The 15,817-nt window shown below is 29.8% G+C and overlaps 1 protein-coding gene across 1 annotated transcript in view; it reads right to left on the bottom strand.

Moving 5' to 3' along the window:
- LOC148281006 (nose resistant to fluoxetine protein 6-like) overlaps window positions 1–15,511 on the bottom strand; it is a 28,336-nt gene extending 12,825 nt beyond the window's left edge. The window contains exons 1-4 of the mRNA XM_088227459.1: window positions 15,457–15,511; window positions 12,722–12,959; window positions 9,594–9,785; window positions 4,647–4,723 (exon numbers count right to left, since the gene is read on the bottom strand). Coding sequence (XP_088083585.1) covers window positions 4,647–4,723; window positions 9,594–9,785; window positions 12,722–12,959; window positions 15,457–15,511 — 562 coding nt within the window. The remainder of the gene's footprint in view (window positions 1–4,646; window positions 4,724–9,593; window positions 9,786–12,721; window positions 12,960–15,456) is intronic.
- Window positions 15,512–15,817: the final 306 nt, after the last annotated feature.

Genomic DNA, 15,817 nt, shown 5'->3' with positions numbered 1-15,817 from the left:
ACATTTGATTATTCGATAAGAAACAACAAATTAGTTTCTGTTTCTGAAGTGAGAGATCTAGGTGTCATTTTTGATCAAAAGTTGTCTTTCATCAGTCACAGTTTAGTCAATAAATCCTTTAAAATATAAGGATTTATTTTGCGAGTGACAAAGAACTTTGAAAATATTAATACTTTGAAATTTATGTATACAGCTTTAGTTTGGAGCCAGTTAGAATACAACTCGACTATATGGACTCCGTATTATAGTCCACACCAATATAGTCTAGAAAGAGTTCAAAATATTTTTTCAAGATATGTTAATTTTAAACTCGGAATCAGATGTGAAATTAACTATGATTTCGTATTAAATACTTTAAACTTGTTAAAACTAACTGAGAGAAGAAAAATTATAGATTTATTATATCTTATTAGATTTAATTTATTTAAGATTGTCAACTTTACATGGGACTGCCAAAATCTATTAGCGCTCATTTACTTCAAGGTACCTGGACGAATGACTCGTCAAGTACCTCCGTTTAGTTGCAACAATTCGCGAACGGTATACTCGAATAATGCTACGAGTATTATGAATCGATTTCATGTACTCGGCAATAACTATTCTGATGTTACTTATATATTTAACATAAAGTATCGTTTGTATAAATCAACTCTTTTGAATTATTTCAAAGATGATGAACTGTAACTTACATTTGTCAAGCTATAGTTATGTACCCATATTATAATTTAAAAATTTTAATTGCCTTCTCTTTACTTTTTTTCTAGTTTTTGTATATTTTTGTGAACACGTATTTTATGTTTTTTGGATTCTTATTTTTAACTTTAAAAAAAATATATTTTTTCTGTTAAACTTAGATTTTGTAGTTTTGTATTTATTTTGTTCAGTGTAATTATGATTAAAGATATACCTACCTATCTTTTTTTTAAACATCTTAAAAACTAATAATAAAAAAGCATTTTTCGTACTTTTTCATTTTTATATTCCTTTCAATGATTTTTTTTATTCCTCATAATGACTTTTTATTTTTTACACAATATGTTAGCATGTTCGTTGATTGAAACCTTTGTGATATAATGTGTACATATAAACTTTTTATGCTTTTTTTCCTCGTTCATCTATTGTATATTATTTGAAGTGTTTATTTCTACATGATATGTATTTTTTGTTAAGTAAATGGCACTACGTGCCGAGTATATTGATAAATAAATAAATGATTGTTGTTATATCTAAAAACAACCAATGACAATAATTTACTTCAAAAAATGTTCTTTGTCTCTGTTAAAAACCGTTTTACTATAGGTTTTATTACCATGTCATTTTCATTATTAATAATTTCCTTTTTGTTTTGAAATTAAACGTTTTTTTCTCCTTCCATATTTTTTTTTATTACGAGTAGGTATTATAGGAATCTGGTTTGCATTTAACTAATATGTTAAATTTCAATTGTTATTTTTTGTTTATTTACATGACAAAGTGCTTTTTGGGTTTCTGCACATATTTAAGAAATATGCGTTCCGTTTGTCTTTTAAGTATAACCTTCTATTTTTGTACTTTATTTTTTCTAAACGGCCGGGGGGCGCCCCTTGAGCGTATTATAATAAAAAGTATTGATGAGTTAGGTTACACTTCTCACTCGCACTTGCCCAGAATGTGGTTATTGAGCTTTTTAAATATATTCTTACGGCTCTGTTTTTCTACTTACGCGAAGAAAATATAATCAAATGTATATTTAAGCTATTTTTAGTAATTACAACCTTTTGCAATATTGTTTTTTGCTACTCAATGTAGATGTCAGTAGGAATGATGCATTATTTGATCCGATCGAAAACTTAAAGAGCGTGTTATTATAGCAAATCCATTTAGTGATTGCATATTCAAACAATGAAATATGCATTTCAACGAAAGTGATTGCATATTTGAACAATGTAGAGATATGCACTTTGAATAAAAGTAAGCGCATTTCGAGCCAGTGCAGTGAGGTGCAAAATGCTTCACATTGCATTGTCTGAGAATTTAGGGCAGAAATAATGTTGATGGAAAAATGCCGAGACTTGCGTTACTGAAAATATATCTACACCCCTGGTCTTAAATCACGATATAAATTTACCGATATTATTCGGTACAGTCGACACGGTTTTTCAATTCTTAAATTAGAATATTTTTTTAGATCATTTCCAGATAACTACCTAGGTACGTTGTGTTAGTTACGTAGAACCAGTACTAGTGTAAAAATTTACAATTTTCGTAAAACAGATTTTAGTTATCTAAATTGACGAATAAGATAAATCTCCTACACTTTCATTTAGGGTTATGAGACAGTTTACCTTTGCCTTACTGTCCTAAAAACACCCGCGCGTTACGGTGCTGTGTAGTCACTACACATTAAAAAAATAAGAGATTTAAAAGGGGATAAATGGAATATATTTATAGGGAATGGCGTTAATTAACTATAATTCAATAAATAAATAAAATAAATATATAATTTAATTCTAAGATGAAAATATTTCAAATCTAACTGCTGAAAACATGAAAAAACCATTGGGTATCGCTAACGACTCGGGCGAAACATGCACCCGCGCCAACTTCCCGAGAGCTACTAAGTAGCTAGTACTGAACATGTAATGGACGTATAACGACAAGTGTTCTTGGTAAACTTTTGATGAAATTTGCAATTTATCCCCGATTTCCAATAAAATGCTTTTTTTGTGCCTAATAAGTACTTATTATTTAATAACAAATTATTTCAGTAGATACGTAAATGTGTAATGGAGGTATACTGAAAATCTAAAACAAATATTTATTATATTTATAAAGATATTATAGTTATTAGACGCAATGTGTACTAGCAACACATCACCGGGGAGGGAGGGTTAAATTATATATTTGAAAAAAATGCTGTTTATTTGAGATTTTAATCGTTTTACCCTTGTGTCTATAGCCGTTTCTCGAAAATTTGATTTTGAAAAATGAGCGATATTTTGTAAAATAACATTTTTAAGAAAGGAAGCTATTTTTAAAGTCTACAAACATGGAGTTATCCGAGTAGGATTAAGGTTGTCGAGGGTTGGAGCTCGTACCCTAGTTGGAGATTGACAGACGAAACGAGATTGATGTTTCATTCTAACCAGCATGTTAAATAAGTTACTACACTTTGTTGTGAAGCGTGAGCGTAACGGCAATGATGACTGCACTGGGAGTTCGTACTGGAGCTGAGTGACTGCATTGAGCTGACTTGCTTGGACTTACTGATTGAGCTGCTAACGTTACCACACCCTGTGGTCTCTTTACAGGCCACATTCTTTTGTTACTCATGTCTCCATGGTGGAAAAGAATTCAATACACTCCGGGACGTTGCATTTATGTGGACGAATGTATAATAATACTGTTGGTCTTGCAGAATTTGTTGTATGATATTCAATATAAAATGATGACTTGCTTCATCGGTCGTTGCTCTTTATTTTAAGTGAAATCATTTCACGTGTGAGTGTCATAGATCAAAAGACTACCACTCACATACGTGAAATACTTATTTGATAAATTTAAAAGTAATTAAAATTATTCAAAAAATTCCTAACATCTACAATCTAGCTGGACCCTAAAATGTTCATCCATTATATTGATTTATATTTTCTTTTTAACTTATTTTTTGTTTCTAGTTTTATGTTCACGGTTGATTCGTTTTAATATTTGTTAAAAATTTGCTTTGTCCGTAATTTTTTTTTTTTTTTTTTTAAATAATTAAACTCGATTTTTGAAGACGACGACGCAAGCAGCCGTCGCATATGGTCACAAATTTAGCGTCATATTCAAGCCACGTATTCAATATAAACTAAAATTTTGTTCATTTTTTACTAACTTAAAAATGAGCACCAAAAAAAAATTGTTAATGTCAATCGAAAATTTTTTTGCTCTACAAGATATTTTATTTTTAGGTTACATGTTTTTTTTTAAAATTACAAACCTTCAAAATGGAATGTTAAGTAGACGAAAGTGAGCGATTTCGCCACCTTGTTCTGTTCACGTTCAATTGAGGGAATAAAACTAACAAAGCTGTTCATGATATTTGCTAGTACACGGTAAAGATGCAACGAATTATTGACAAATTTGTTATAAAATTATTAATTTTTTTAATTTTTTTGATAGTTTCATATTTTTCTCTTCATTTGAAAAATAACTAATACAACTGGTGTTCCTACAAGTTGTTCAATAATGCTTTTACTTTATTATTTTACAACAAATAAATCAACAATTCAAAGCGTCTTTACTGTATACCGGGCAAATATCGCGAACATCTTAGGCAGCTATATTTACTTTTGGTACTCATTTTTATATTTAGATACAAACGGACAAAACTACTCCTTAACTTTTTGCGCCTGAAACCTAAGAGTCAATTTATTCATTAACAGATTTTTTTATTTTTTTTAAAATTTTAATAGATACATTAAACTCACGACTGGAGTGAGTGGCACGAAGTGGAAACATAAGGGCTGCCTTTAATCAAAGGTGTTCAAACGAAAAAATTAAATCTTTCGATATTTCATGGCATAAGCATTTTAAAAAATGCACTTTCAACTCTACATTAAGTTGAGATATATGTTTGTTAGTACATATAAAAAAGAGTTTTTTTAAATTAAAATTTTCAATACCTTTACGAAAGTATGTCATCCACAGGTCGTAGGTAGTGCTCAATATAAGTATTAGTCCAAAAAAACTGAAAAATACCCTAAAAAATGAACAAAAACATAATGCAAATTAAAAAATAAGTTTCGCTATTCATAATATCACAAATCACCAAGGACGTTTTTTTTTATGTTTCGAGTATGTCCAAATTTATTAAGACAAGAACTGGATTCAACCCCTATGGAAGTTATCAATATTCATATATAACAATAGAGATGAAAAACATTTTTTGGAAGGGTCAACACTTCCTTCTATAAAATGGTATTCATCACTTTAGTATAAATACTTCCATATCTATATTATACTTTTATATAGGAGTATCGATTTTATTTTGTGATTTTAGGCAAAGCGATTTCTTTTCAAGCTAGTCGAGACATGAATATGAAAATAAAATTATCTATTTATTGTCATTAAATCTATATCTGCATCTAGTGAGGCATAGGGCACTGCCACATCGGTTACCTGAAGGTAAAGGGATCAGTCTTACACTTTAAGTGCCAGTCTAGGAACAACGAAATACTTTACTGAAAAACCATATTTAAAAATAAATATCTCAAGTCAACCTTTCCGGGAATCGAGTCCGGAACCTCAAGCATAAGAAATAACAACCACTGAACTACGAGGTGCATATTTCACCACTCGATTTTCTATTTCAGGATTTCGACCTTAAGGCAATCATGAGGAAATCATACGATTTTGCCATTTTAAAACGAATGTTTATTTTAATCGCGCAATAATAAAAAATCATAAATTAGATTTAAAAATCTTTTTAAAGGTATTTCTGTTAAAAAATATACTTAAAAGTTTTATTCAACTAAAACATAACTACTTTGAGACCGGCAGGTTACGCCGTTTAGACTCAATTTTGGTATCTGGGATCTCAATAAAGACTAAGTATTGAACTAAAATGTTGTGTAATAAATTGAAAATAATAAGCTAAACATGAATGTGGCCGAAGCCAAATTTTATTTTTTTGTTTTTGAAAAGACATACCAGCATTTTAAATCACATACATTTTTGTGACATTTTCTTTTATTTCTACGTAAAATTATGCCTTCTAATAATACGTAATACTTTAAAACACGGACACAATACGAGGTATACAAACTTCGTTCTATTTTACCTTCTACTTTCTGGTATATTATAATTCTATTATTTCAACGTTATATCTATGTTGTGGAAAACGCAATTGTAGTAGGTATAATGCTTTCAACTTAGAATATTACATTCAAAATATCTGATTAAATGCACAATTTTTACGCAATGACAACTAAACGGGCGATAGATCATAAAAATAGCTTTACTGTTATTTTCGTACCATAAATTTTATTACAGGACACGGTAAGAAAATTGTAGATAATGGAAGTTTTTTACTACCAAGACTTTTTATATGAGCGTTATGAAATATAAACGCTTGAAAGGGATCGCACTTTCATAAATAATGTATTTGATTTCTTAACTCGGTTATCCTAACAGAATGATATCTTCTATCCTGTACCATAAAAAAATCGCTGTACCTTACCAGTTTTGGAATATTTATTTTTTGTTTTATTTCAATATGTTGATTTAACATACGGTACATTTACGCATTATTACGTATGTTAAGATTATATAAATATGTATTAAGTAATACTAGTATTGATATCTTTAACTTTACATTTAATTTAATTGACATGGACAATTTATATCAACAATTTAAACAGCAAAGTGGCGATTTTATCGATTATTTTTTTAATCCAAAACTTTGTTCCAATAAAATTTTGTTTTTTAATGTATGAAACCTATGTAAAAACTAAAATATGTTATATGCAACTACTACGGGGAACAGGAAATCAAAATGACATAAACAGACTACAAAGACAGAAAAATAAACTATTAAAGTTAGTATATGACCTACCCTATGTAACAACAACTACAGAACTTTTTAAACAAACTAAACAATTAAATTTTGCTGAACTCTTTTAACTAAAATCCTTAAAATTTATTTATAAATTAGCCACTGATGTTATTGTAGGCAAAGACTTGAAACTTGAAAAAAACTGTAGTAAACATGAACACAATACGAGAATATCAGAAAAATATTATATACAACCTTTTAAAACGAGAAAAGGACAATCGAGACTAATAAACCAGAGACTGAAATTATACAATAAATTATCAGACAAAACTTAACAAAAGACTCAGACAACCTTTACAAAAGATGTTAAAAATATTATTATTAACAGTAGAATGTGAATTTTAAAAGTAAAAATATTTTGCGAAATGTATGTAACCCGTAAGGCTTAATTTATAAAAAATTTTAATAAAAAAAAATAATAAAAAAAATATTATTATTATTATAAGAGATCTGTATCGCAATTCATAAAATTAAATAGCTCCTTCTCATGTTATTTCGGTAAAATTGTAAAAGGCAGTCTGTATAAATTATTGCAATAAGTGGATAACTTCACAATCTTGATAGAATTAAGTTAGGCTTGTACATTAAAAAAATAATTATACTTAATTTTTTTAATTATTTGTAGGTGTTTTGTTCGCATGTAATTAATGAACAATATCTTAACAAAACGAATTGTGATTATTATACCAATGTCGTATTGTTTGTGAACCAAGAAATAAAATTAAATTTTAATTTAAATACAGTCTAGCAAGTAATACTGATTAAATTAGTATACACACGCACAGGTATGTGCGATTTTATTTCTAATAATTGAATTCAATTTTATTTATTTATTTATATACACGCCCAATGGGCATTTTAAAGGGCATATTTTTATAAAGAAAATTATTATAAAGGATTGTAGAAAGACACAATGGTATTTAGTAGACTTGGTGGGATTGGAAGCGGGAGAGGGGTGTTTATGATTGCATTTAATTCACTGATTTCTCGAAAGAAGACAACTTGTTATCAATAAAAGCAAGACTGATATGTTTGTTGGCAGACCTAAGAATTCTGGGCATAGGGGAACGAAATCCATAGTTAGTTCTATGGTTATCGGTATGAAAGAGTAAGTTTTGTCTGAGGTTTCTAGTTGGGATATTTAATTTTATTGAGCTTAGCAGTTCAGGAGCATCGAAGAGTGAGTTGAGAATTTAAAATAGGACTAGAAGGTCGGATTTATTTCGACGGTCTTGAAGAGAAGATATATTTACGGTAGTTTCTATGTCATTATACGTATATTGGTCTCTAGATAAGCCCAACTTCCAGTCTACTTTCATAAAAATCGATGTTGAACTGATTCTTGATGTGAACATCATAATATAGAGACCAGATAGAGGAATACTTTAGATGCGGGCGAACCAGGGAACAGAAGAGAGTATTAAGGGTATTGATATTTTTTTAATCAGTTTTGCTTCTATTAATAAATTCAAGAAGTTTTGAGGATTTATTGATAACATAACATGTTTAGCACGAATTGTAAAATAAAGTTTAGTGTCAAGTGTAATGCCTAAATCTCGTTTGCTAGACACAAATGATAATATTACATCGTTCAGTGAGTAGTCATTTATGATTGGATTTTCCAGACGAAAAAATCTCATAACCTTGCACTTACTTAAGGTGAGATGTAGATAATTAGATGAGCACCAGGTGCTAAAAGACAGTAAATCAGATTTAATAGTAAACAATGTTACATTTTTTTCCTATATGCTAAAAAAAAATGTTTTCCAATAATTAAAAAATATTAGCGGTATAAAAATAAAAATAAATTTTATGGATCAGTAAAGTTTCCATATTATGAGATATGCTACATTACATATTGATAAATAATTATTTATTTTTAACTATAAATTAATAATATGAATACAATTTATTTTATTTATTGGGGTGTTACGTGTAAAAAAATATAACAAACAAAATATACAGAGAATAAACCAATAACAGATATCCACAGAAATACATCAAATACACGTACAACACATACAAGTGTGTTTGTGTGAGTGTAAGTGTGTGAGATAGTGGGTGAGTGTGTGTTTTATTGGATATCTCTGTCTGCACCTGATGGTGCATAGGACACTGCATTGGTAACTAACTTCAGCGTATATCAATCATTAGTTACATAAAGGTAAAAAAAATATATACTTTTTACTGTACATATTGCGTAAGTTATATCTAAATTGGTATTCGTAAATCTTAATGTTACATCTGTAAAACAACTTCATGTAAAACTGTGTTACTGTACGCACACAAACATTATTCTCTACCTTTCATAACTGATTACACAAATACAAGAGATACTAGATACTCCACCCTGATGCTGCAAAATCAACTTAAAATTCAAATAACTTTCGGTCGAAGAGGATTGAGGATTGAGGATGATTTCTAAAAGTGTCTAAACTAAAATTAACTTCCATTGTCCATGAGGACAATTAGTCAGTGCTCTTAATACAAAATTTTCATAAAGAAATGGATAGTGGAGGTGGGTTGCGCACGGATCGATGAGTGAATCAAGCCAAATTGGTAAAAAATTGTTTCCTGGTAATGATTTTTTTTTCTGCTTGTTTATTATAATTAGGTTAATTTGATTGATTACTTTTTTATTTTCTTATTATGTCAACTATGTTAAATAACTAATAAAAGGCAATATACTCATTGTAAAATATTTCCCTCTGTACGGGACACCCCAGTGAGGGAACATTATTCTGTATAAAAAAAAAATAATACAAAATCGTAAAAGTATACAAAAATAAAATTTTCAAATTAAATGTACTTTTGTTTTATTTGGTAGAATTGGCTCTGCACTATTTATTCATTTTACTTAAATATTTTTTTTCTGCTTTTACAGTATTTTGAATTATTTATCGATATCGATTTTTTTACAAAAATGTCAGTCTTCAATATGCCACCATAGTAAAAATTATTTATGCATAGTATTTATTACTAAACGAGTCTGTTTAAGATATTTTTATTTACTCACACTCCAGAAATCTCTAATCCATCCAGAGGTATTAGTTCATTAGTCCTACACATATCGGAAGGTACTACTATTTTTATGTTTAGTCCGTTCAATACAGGATTCAAAGCTGTTTCTATATCTTTAGGCTTACAGGACGAAGGTAGACACATTCCCATTGTAAATGGTTGACCAAGGCTTGATGCAGCGTTACTTCTGTAAAAAAAAAGATTTTGGCATAGTAATAAAAATAGAAAGTTTGAACCTAAGATTAGATCCCTGACATAACTAATATGAGAGTTTATAAATACAATATACACTTATTTTTTATTCATTTATTTATTTATTTACATACATAAGTTTATTGTTTTCATTTTCATTTCATTTCATTTATTTTTGCTCCACTACAGGCCAGTAGGCCCAATTACAGTGGTGAATTATATCGCAGAACACCCAGGCTTGAGAAAAATTCAATTTGATTTTTGTGTTCTCACCGGGAATCGAACCCGGAACCTTCCGAGCGTGAGTCAAGCGTCTTAACACTACACCACGGAGGCCGCCTCATTATTTGAGACATAAATTCTAACTCCATGGCACTAAAAGTCCTGTGTTGAGATGGGACTAGCAATTAATTGACACAGACACAGGATATTTTACCACAAATATAGTATCAGAAACATAAAAAATAAATTTATAAAAAAAACATAAATATTGAAAGCACTTAATTAAATTAGCAAATTACAACAGGGATGGAAAACATTTTAGAGAAGGGAATATGGAAATCTAGGCATTTACAGGGCTTATGACCTGTCATTGGCTAGTTCAAGTGGCCATTTTACACACTGTGTAACATTTTTTACCATGACCATTTTGTCTATGTTTAAACATCCGTTTGTCTTCAATTCTTCTATCTGCTTATTTAAGTAAAATTAAAGAGCTGCAACCTTTATTGTTGTGAAGAGATTCATCTGATTGAATTATTTCACATACTAGGCACGCCTGAAGATAGTTTTACATTTTTTAAACTTTTTTTCTAACCAGTTCAAATGTTTGTAGACAAAATACTAGATTTTACCCCCTAAATTTGACTTTTTAATGAATACAAAAAATGTTCACTACCTACCATGGCACAAAACACAATTATTAGAGTTACTAGACACTCATCCTTGATGCTGCAAAAGCAATTGATAATAAACACAACGTTCGTGTACAACCTACTTCCATTGACCTAAAGGGCAATAATTAGCTATCTTTATTTAATTAACTATATTTATTTATTTATTATACATACGGCCTTAGCCAATAACAACAGTTCCATGAAGAAACATAAATACAAGAATCTGAAAAAAATGACATAAAACTATGTAGCATAGACAAACAAGGGCAAAACAATTATTATACACAATGTATTCATAAAAACAAAAGACAAAAGACAAAAGACTTTGAGCTACACCATGCCAACCAAACTTCATTCCACACTGTTTATCTACGAAAAGCCGGAAGAACTATCCCAAAGAATTCCAAGTCGTGTGATGAATTGACTAATCTACACATTCTGGACATTGGGGCATAAAAACAAAAGTTGCTCTTAGAAGATTTAATAATCAGCAGATTTTGACTTCTGTTGACATGGTTGAGAACATGAAAAAAAATTGATTGCAACAGAGATGGAACATCACTTATAGCATTAAGTATTTTGAAAATGCATATAAGATCCATCTCAGTTCTATGTCTCTCCAAAGAAGACATATTAAGAGATTGATCTATTTCAAAATAGAAATAATTATCCTTTTGTTATCCGAGCAACCATGCCACTTTTCTTAGAAAACGGTGTCAAACAGACTTGATAAGTCATGTAGAATAAGACTTAATAGGAGAATCATATTCTAGTTGAGGTCGAACTGGTGAGCAATAAAGAGTTTTGGTTGAATTAATATTTTTGAAGTTCGTCGTCATTCTATTGATAAAACCGAGAAGTTTAAGAGATTTGTTTACAATATTATCAATGTGTTCACGAAAGGAGAGTTTATTATCTAAAGTAATGCCAAGATCCTTTATTGACAAAACTATTGAAAGTATTTTTTAGTTTGTAGTTGAATTGTATAGGTTTTTTTCGTCGCGAGAAATATATTATTTTATATTTGTCAATGTTAAGTAAAAAACAATTGATGTCGCACCATTCATTAAAACAATTAATATCGTGCTGAAAAAGAAGACAATCATTGGAAAATTCAATAAGTTTAAGTATCTTGTCGTCATCAGCAGAAAACTTGAGTTTTGTATTTTGAAAAACATTGATAATATCATTTATAAAAATATTAAATAATAATGGAGCATGGTGGTCTCCTTGAGGTACTCCAGAAGTAACTGTGATTAAGGAAGACAAGGAATTATTAATTTGAATCAACTGTTTTCTTTCACTTAGGTAAGACCTGAAAAATGATAATAAAGGATTTATATAAAACCATCATTTTAAAATTGATAAGAAATAGATAATGGAGGTGCATTGCACACATATTGATGAGTTTATTAGGCCAAATAGGTTATAAAGTATTTTTGTTTATGGTGTTTTTGTTCCTCAGTTTTATATCATTTTAATGTGATAAATGTCTGTTTGAAATTATGGTTTTATTACGTTTATTTAATAAGGCATGTTTCAAAATTATGTAAAATGCCTCTCTTGGCACTGGACATCCTAGTGAGAGATTGTAATTAATGTTTAAAAAATAATACATGAATTGTGAAATATTAAATAAACAAAAATAATTACATGCGTTTATTATGATGGCTACTCTTTGGTAAAAATTATGAAAAACTAAATTAAGTAGAGATAAGTCCGCCATTGTAAGACCATTGAAGTCAATGACGATGCAGAATTACTGAAACGTGTTATAACAGGTGAAAAAACATGGATTTATGGATATGACGTCGAAACTAAGGCTCAATCGTCCCAGTGGAGGTACAGACCAAGTTAACAATGGATTCGGCGGAAAATTTTAGCATACTTCAGTGGCAGATATACCAGCATATATTTGTTTTTATTTGGCAATAGGACTTTCCGAATCCGTGAAATTTAAAAATTGCCGTTATTTTCTGAACACGGTACATATATTTTACATCATTTAAAATAATATAATAAAATGATCATTTACCGCTGAAATCCTGGAGCAATTCCCAAGTTCAGAGCGTTCATATTAGCTTTTACAATATTCATCTCTGTAGTCCGTCCTGTAGGCAAACCGGGGAATGTGGCTGTGCAATATTGGCCTTTAATGGTCCTTAATGCGTCTTTTCGTTTATGGCTGATTTCCAGACACTCGCTGAAATGTCCAAAGCCGTAAACATTTCCTTTCAGTAAACCATTCGGAATAGTTCCTCCAGAATCTAGCACTGTTTTAAAAATATAAAATATATGCTTTAGATTGAATAACAGTATAAAAACAAATATTTAATAAACACATAGACACATTTGATAATACACTTAAATAATAAATAGTAAAATAAATAAAAAATACTTTTTTTGGCAAATCCCTACTTCAACACAAATATAGAATGTAAATGCGATAGTGTATTTGTTTGTTTGTTTGTATTTCTTTCACGTCTCAACGGAGCGATCGTTTTGCATTAAATTCTGCGTAGGTATAGCCAAAGAGGCGAGAAGAACAAAAAGATTGTTATTTTTAGAAAAAAGTATATAGTATATTAACAATGTATACTCGTGTATCATCTAAGTTGGAGCACAAATTATAAAGCAACTTGTATGCAGCCGATTATTGGACGTTTTCTGACATTATTTATTTATTAATTTACACGCCTTTCGAGCTTTTACATAAATTGGAAATTACATTCAAGTGCAGCAATGAAACATAAGTATGTACATTTAGTTAAAATTAAAAATAACATAAGAAAAGCTAAAAGGTACAATAATAAGTAAAAATAAGGAAATGTACCAACATAGGTAAAGGGTACATAGAAAAATATTTAATAAATTTACATATTAAAACATATACACATACATATGTATACATATGTATAAGTTTATACATTATTCTAGAGATACATGAGAAAAAAAAGTAAATAAAGAACAATATTAAGAAATTTTATACAAATTAATTTATAACCTTTTGAATACTTAACCTATATTTATATAAAGACAGACAAAATATATCAACTTCACCATACTCGTTACCTAGCCGGTGTAGTCTAGGTATTGGTAAATTGTAATAATAATTGTGACTGCCAGGAGATTCAAAAAATAACGTTAGCTGCCGAGTATTTCGAACAGGTACTTTTAAGCTGATAACACTAGTTAATTCCGGGACGTCCAATACGCCATTTGCTATTCTATATAAATTTAATAAATCATTTATAATTCTTCTTTTACAAAGAGTTGACATATTTAATGTAAATAATAAATTATCGTGATCAATATTTTCAGTGGGTATATTAAGTTTGTAATTGATGAATCTAAGGAATTTACGTTGTACTTTTTCTAACTTTAAAATATGAACATTGTAATAAGGTGACCAAATTGTTGAATTGAATTCTAAATTACTCCTAACTAAGGCAGTAAATAGCACTTTGAGGGTAGTGATGGAATTAAAATCCTTTACAGTTCGCTGCAAATATCCAAGAAATTCCATCGCCTTATTAGTGATGGTATCAATGTGAGCAATAAATGTCAATTTTTCGTCAAAAACTATCCCCAAATCCTTTATTTGTGTAACTCTTCCCAGATTGATATTATTTCTGTTGTAATCAAATATTATGGGTTTTTTACTTCTTGTAAATGATATTACACAACACTTGTCGACATTTAAGTAAAGTTCATTTTTCTGGCACCAGTTGTACAGCCTTACCAAATTAGACTGAAGAACTCTACAATCTGTATTATCTGTCAGTAGTAGACGTTCGTTCAGTAGATGCGATCTTATAAAGTAGGCAAGTGAGGTCGAGGCTCTCGGGAGGCATTCGTATTATATATCCCAGACAAAAAAGACAATATTGTAAACAAGAAGAATCAAAACGGTTGGCTGTTATCGAAGTTAAGCAACAAACCATAATTATATCCTTTAGAAAGTTATTAAAAAGTTTTTCGGTTAATCACTTCATTAAAAATGGAAAACGAAATAAATTAATACCAAACGCATTATGCTTGCAATAACATTAATAGACAAAAATGACCCAACCAAGCTCAAGTTTGTGAAGTGGTGAAAATAATTCATCGATTGGAGTAGAAATATGGAGTCCAAATCGATCGCATGACTGAGGATAGGTTGACAAAGCGTGTTTTCAAGTGGAGACCTAGAAACACTAGGCCCCAAGAATGCCCAACAATGAGGTTGTCAAATGATATTCGGAGACGTGTCGGGAGAAAGTGTATGAGGACGTTACAAATAGGGAGCAGTGGAGGATACTGGGATAGACCTGTGTCCAGAGTGGACCAAGATGGACTGATAACAACGATGATGAAGACTTCATTTCTTTATTCGCACTTAATGGTGGAAACGTGGATTAGTACTTTAGTTACAGGATATCAGAGATAATTTGAAAAGGCGCCAGTCCTAAAAAATATTGTGACTATAACCATAACTCATAGTTGACGTTAATCTATTGAATTTTTTAAAGTTTCTTATAAATAATTAGTCCTAATAATTTGATACTTATCTAATATTATTTGGCATAAAACTTTCCCATTCTTTGACGAAACTAACTTCAAATGTTTGTTTTTACGAGTTTTTCTAAAGTAAGAAAGTAGAACCATCTTAAAACTATCAACGAAATTATTTTTTCACGTAGACCTAGCCGTAACTAAATAAGTGGTTATAGATATGCCAAGCAAATATGAAAACCAGCATACTACTATTTCCTTTTTCAGGTTTTTTACTTTGGTAATCTAACTTTTCAGGAACTACTACAGAAACATCGGCCAAAATAGACATGGCATGATTAAATCAAACCAAACTGACAAATATGAGAATGACAAAAATAAAAACAAAGGATATGCATGACAAGGAGTATAAATGTGGAAATACAAGTAGATCGGAGTGTACGTTAGGACAGACGCATGTGGCGTTTTTTCTTCGTTGACCACCTCTGTAAAGAAAATGCGTTATAGTTGGGGTAGTATTAGTATTAGTGGTTGAAATAATGAAACTTACTTTGAAATGCCCAAATATTAGTAAACAAGTCTTGTGACCACTTAACTAAATCGTCTACACAATCTTGTGTTATATTTTTTTCTTCTC

Source organism: Micrasema longulum, unplaced genomic scaffold (assembly GCF_059751315.1).
Source record: "Micrasema longulum isolate JH-2025_06_02 unplaced genomic scaffold, ASM5975131v1 h1tg000505l, whole genome shotgun sequence".
NCBI lineage: Eukaryota > Metazoa > Arthropoda > Insecta > Trichoptera > Brachycentridae > Micrasema > Micrasema longulum.
This window is presented reverse-complemented; position numbering and strand designations above follow the sequence as displayed.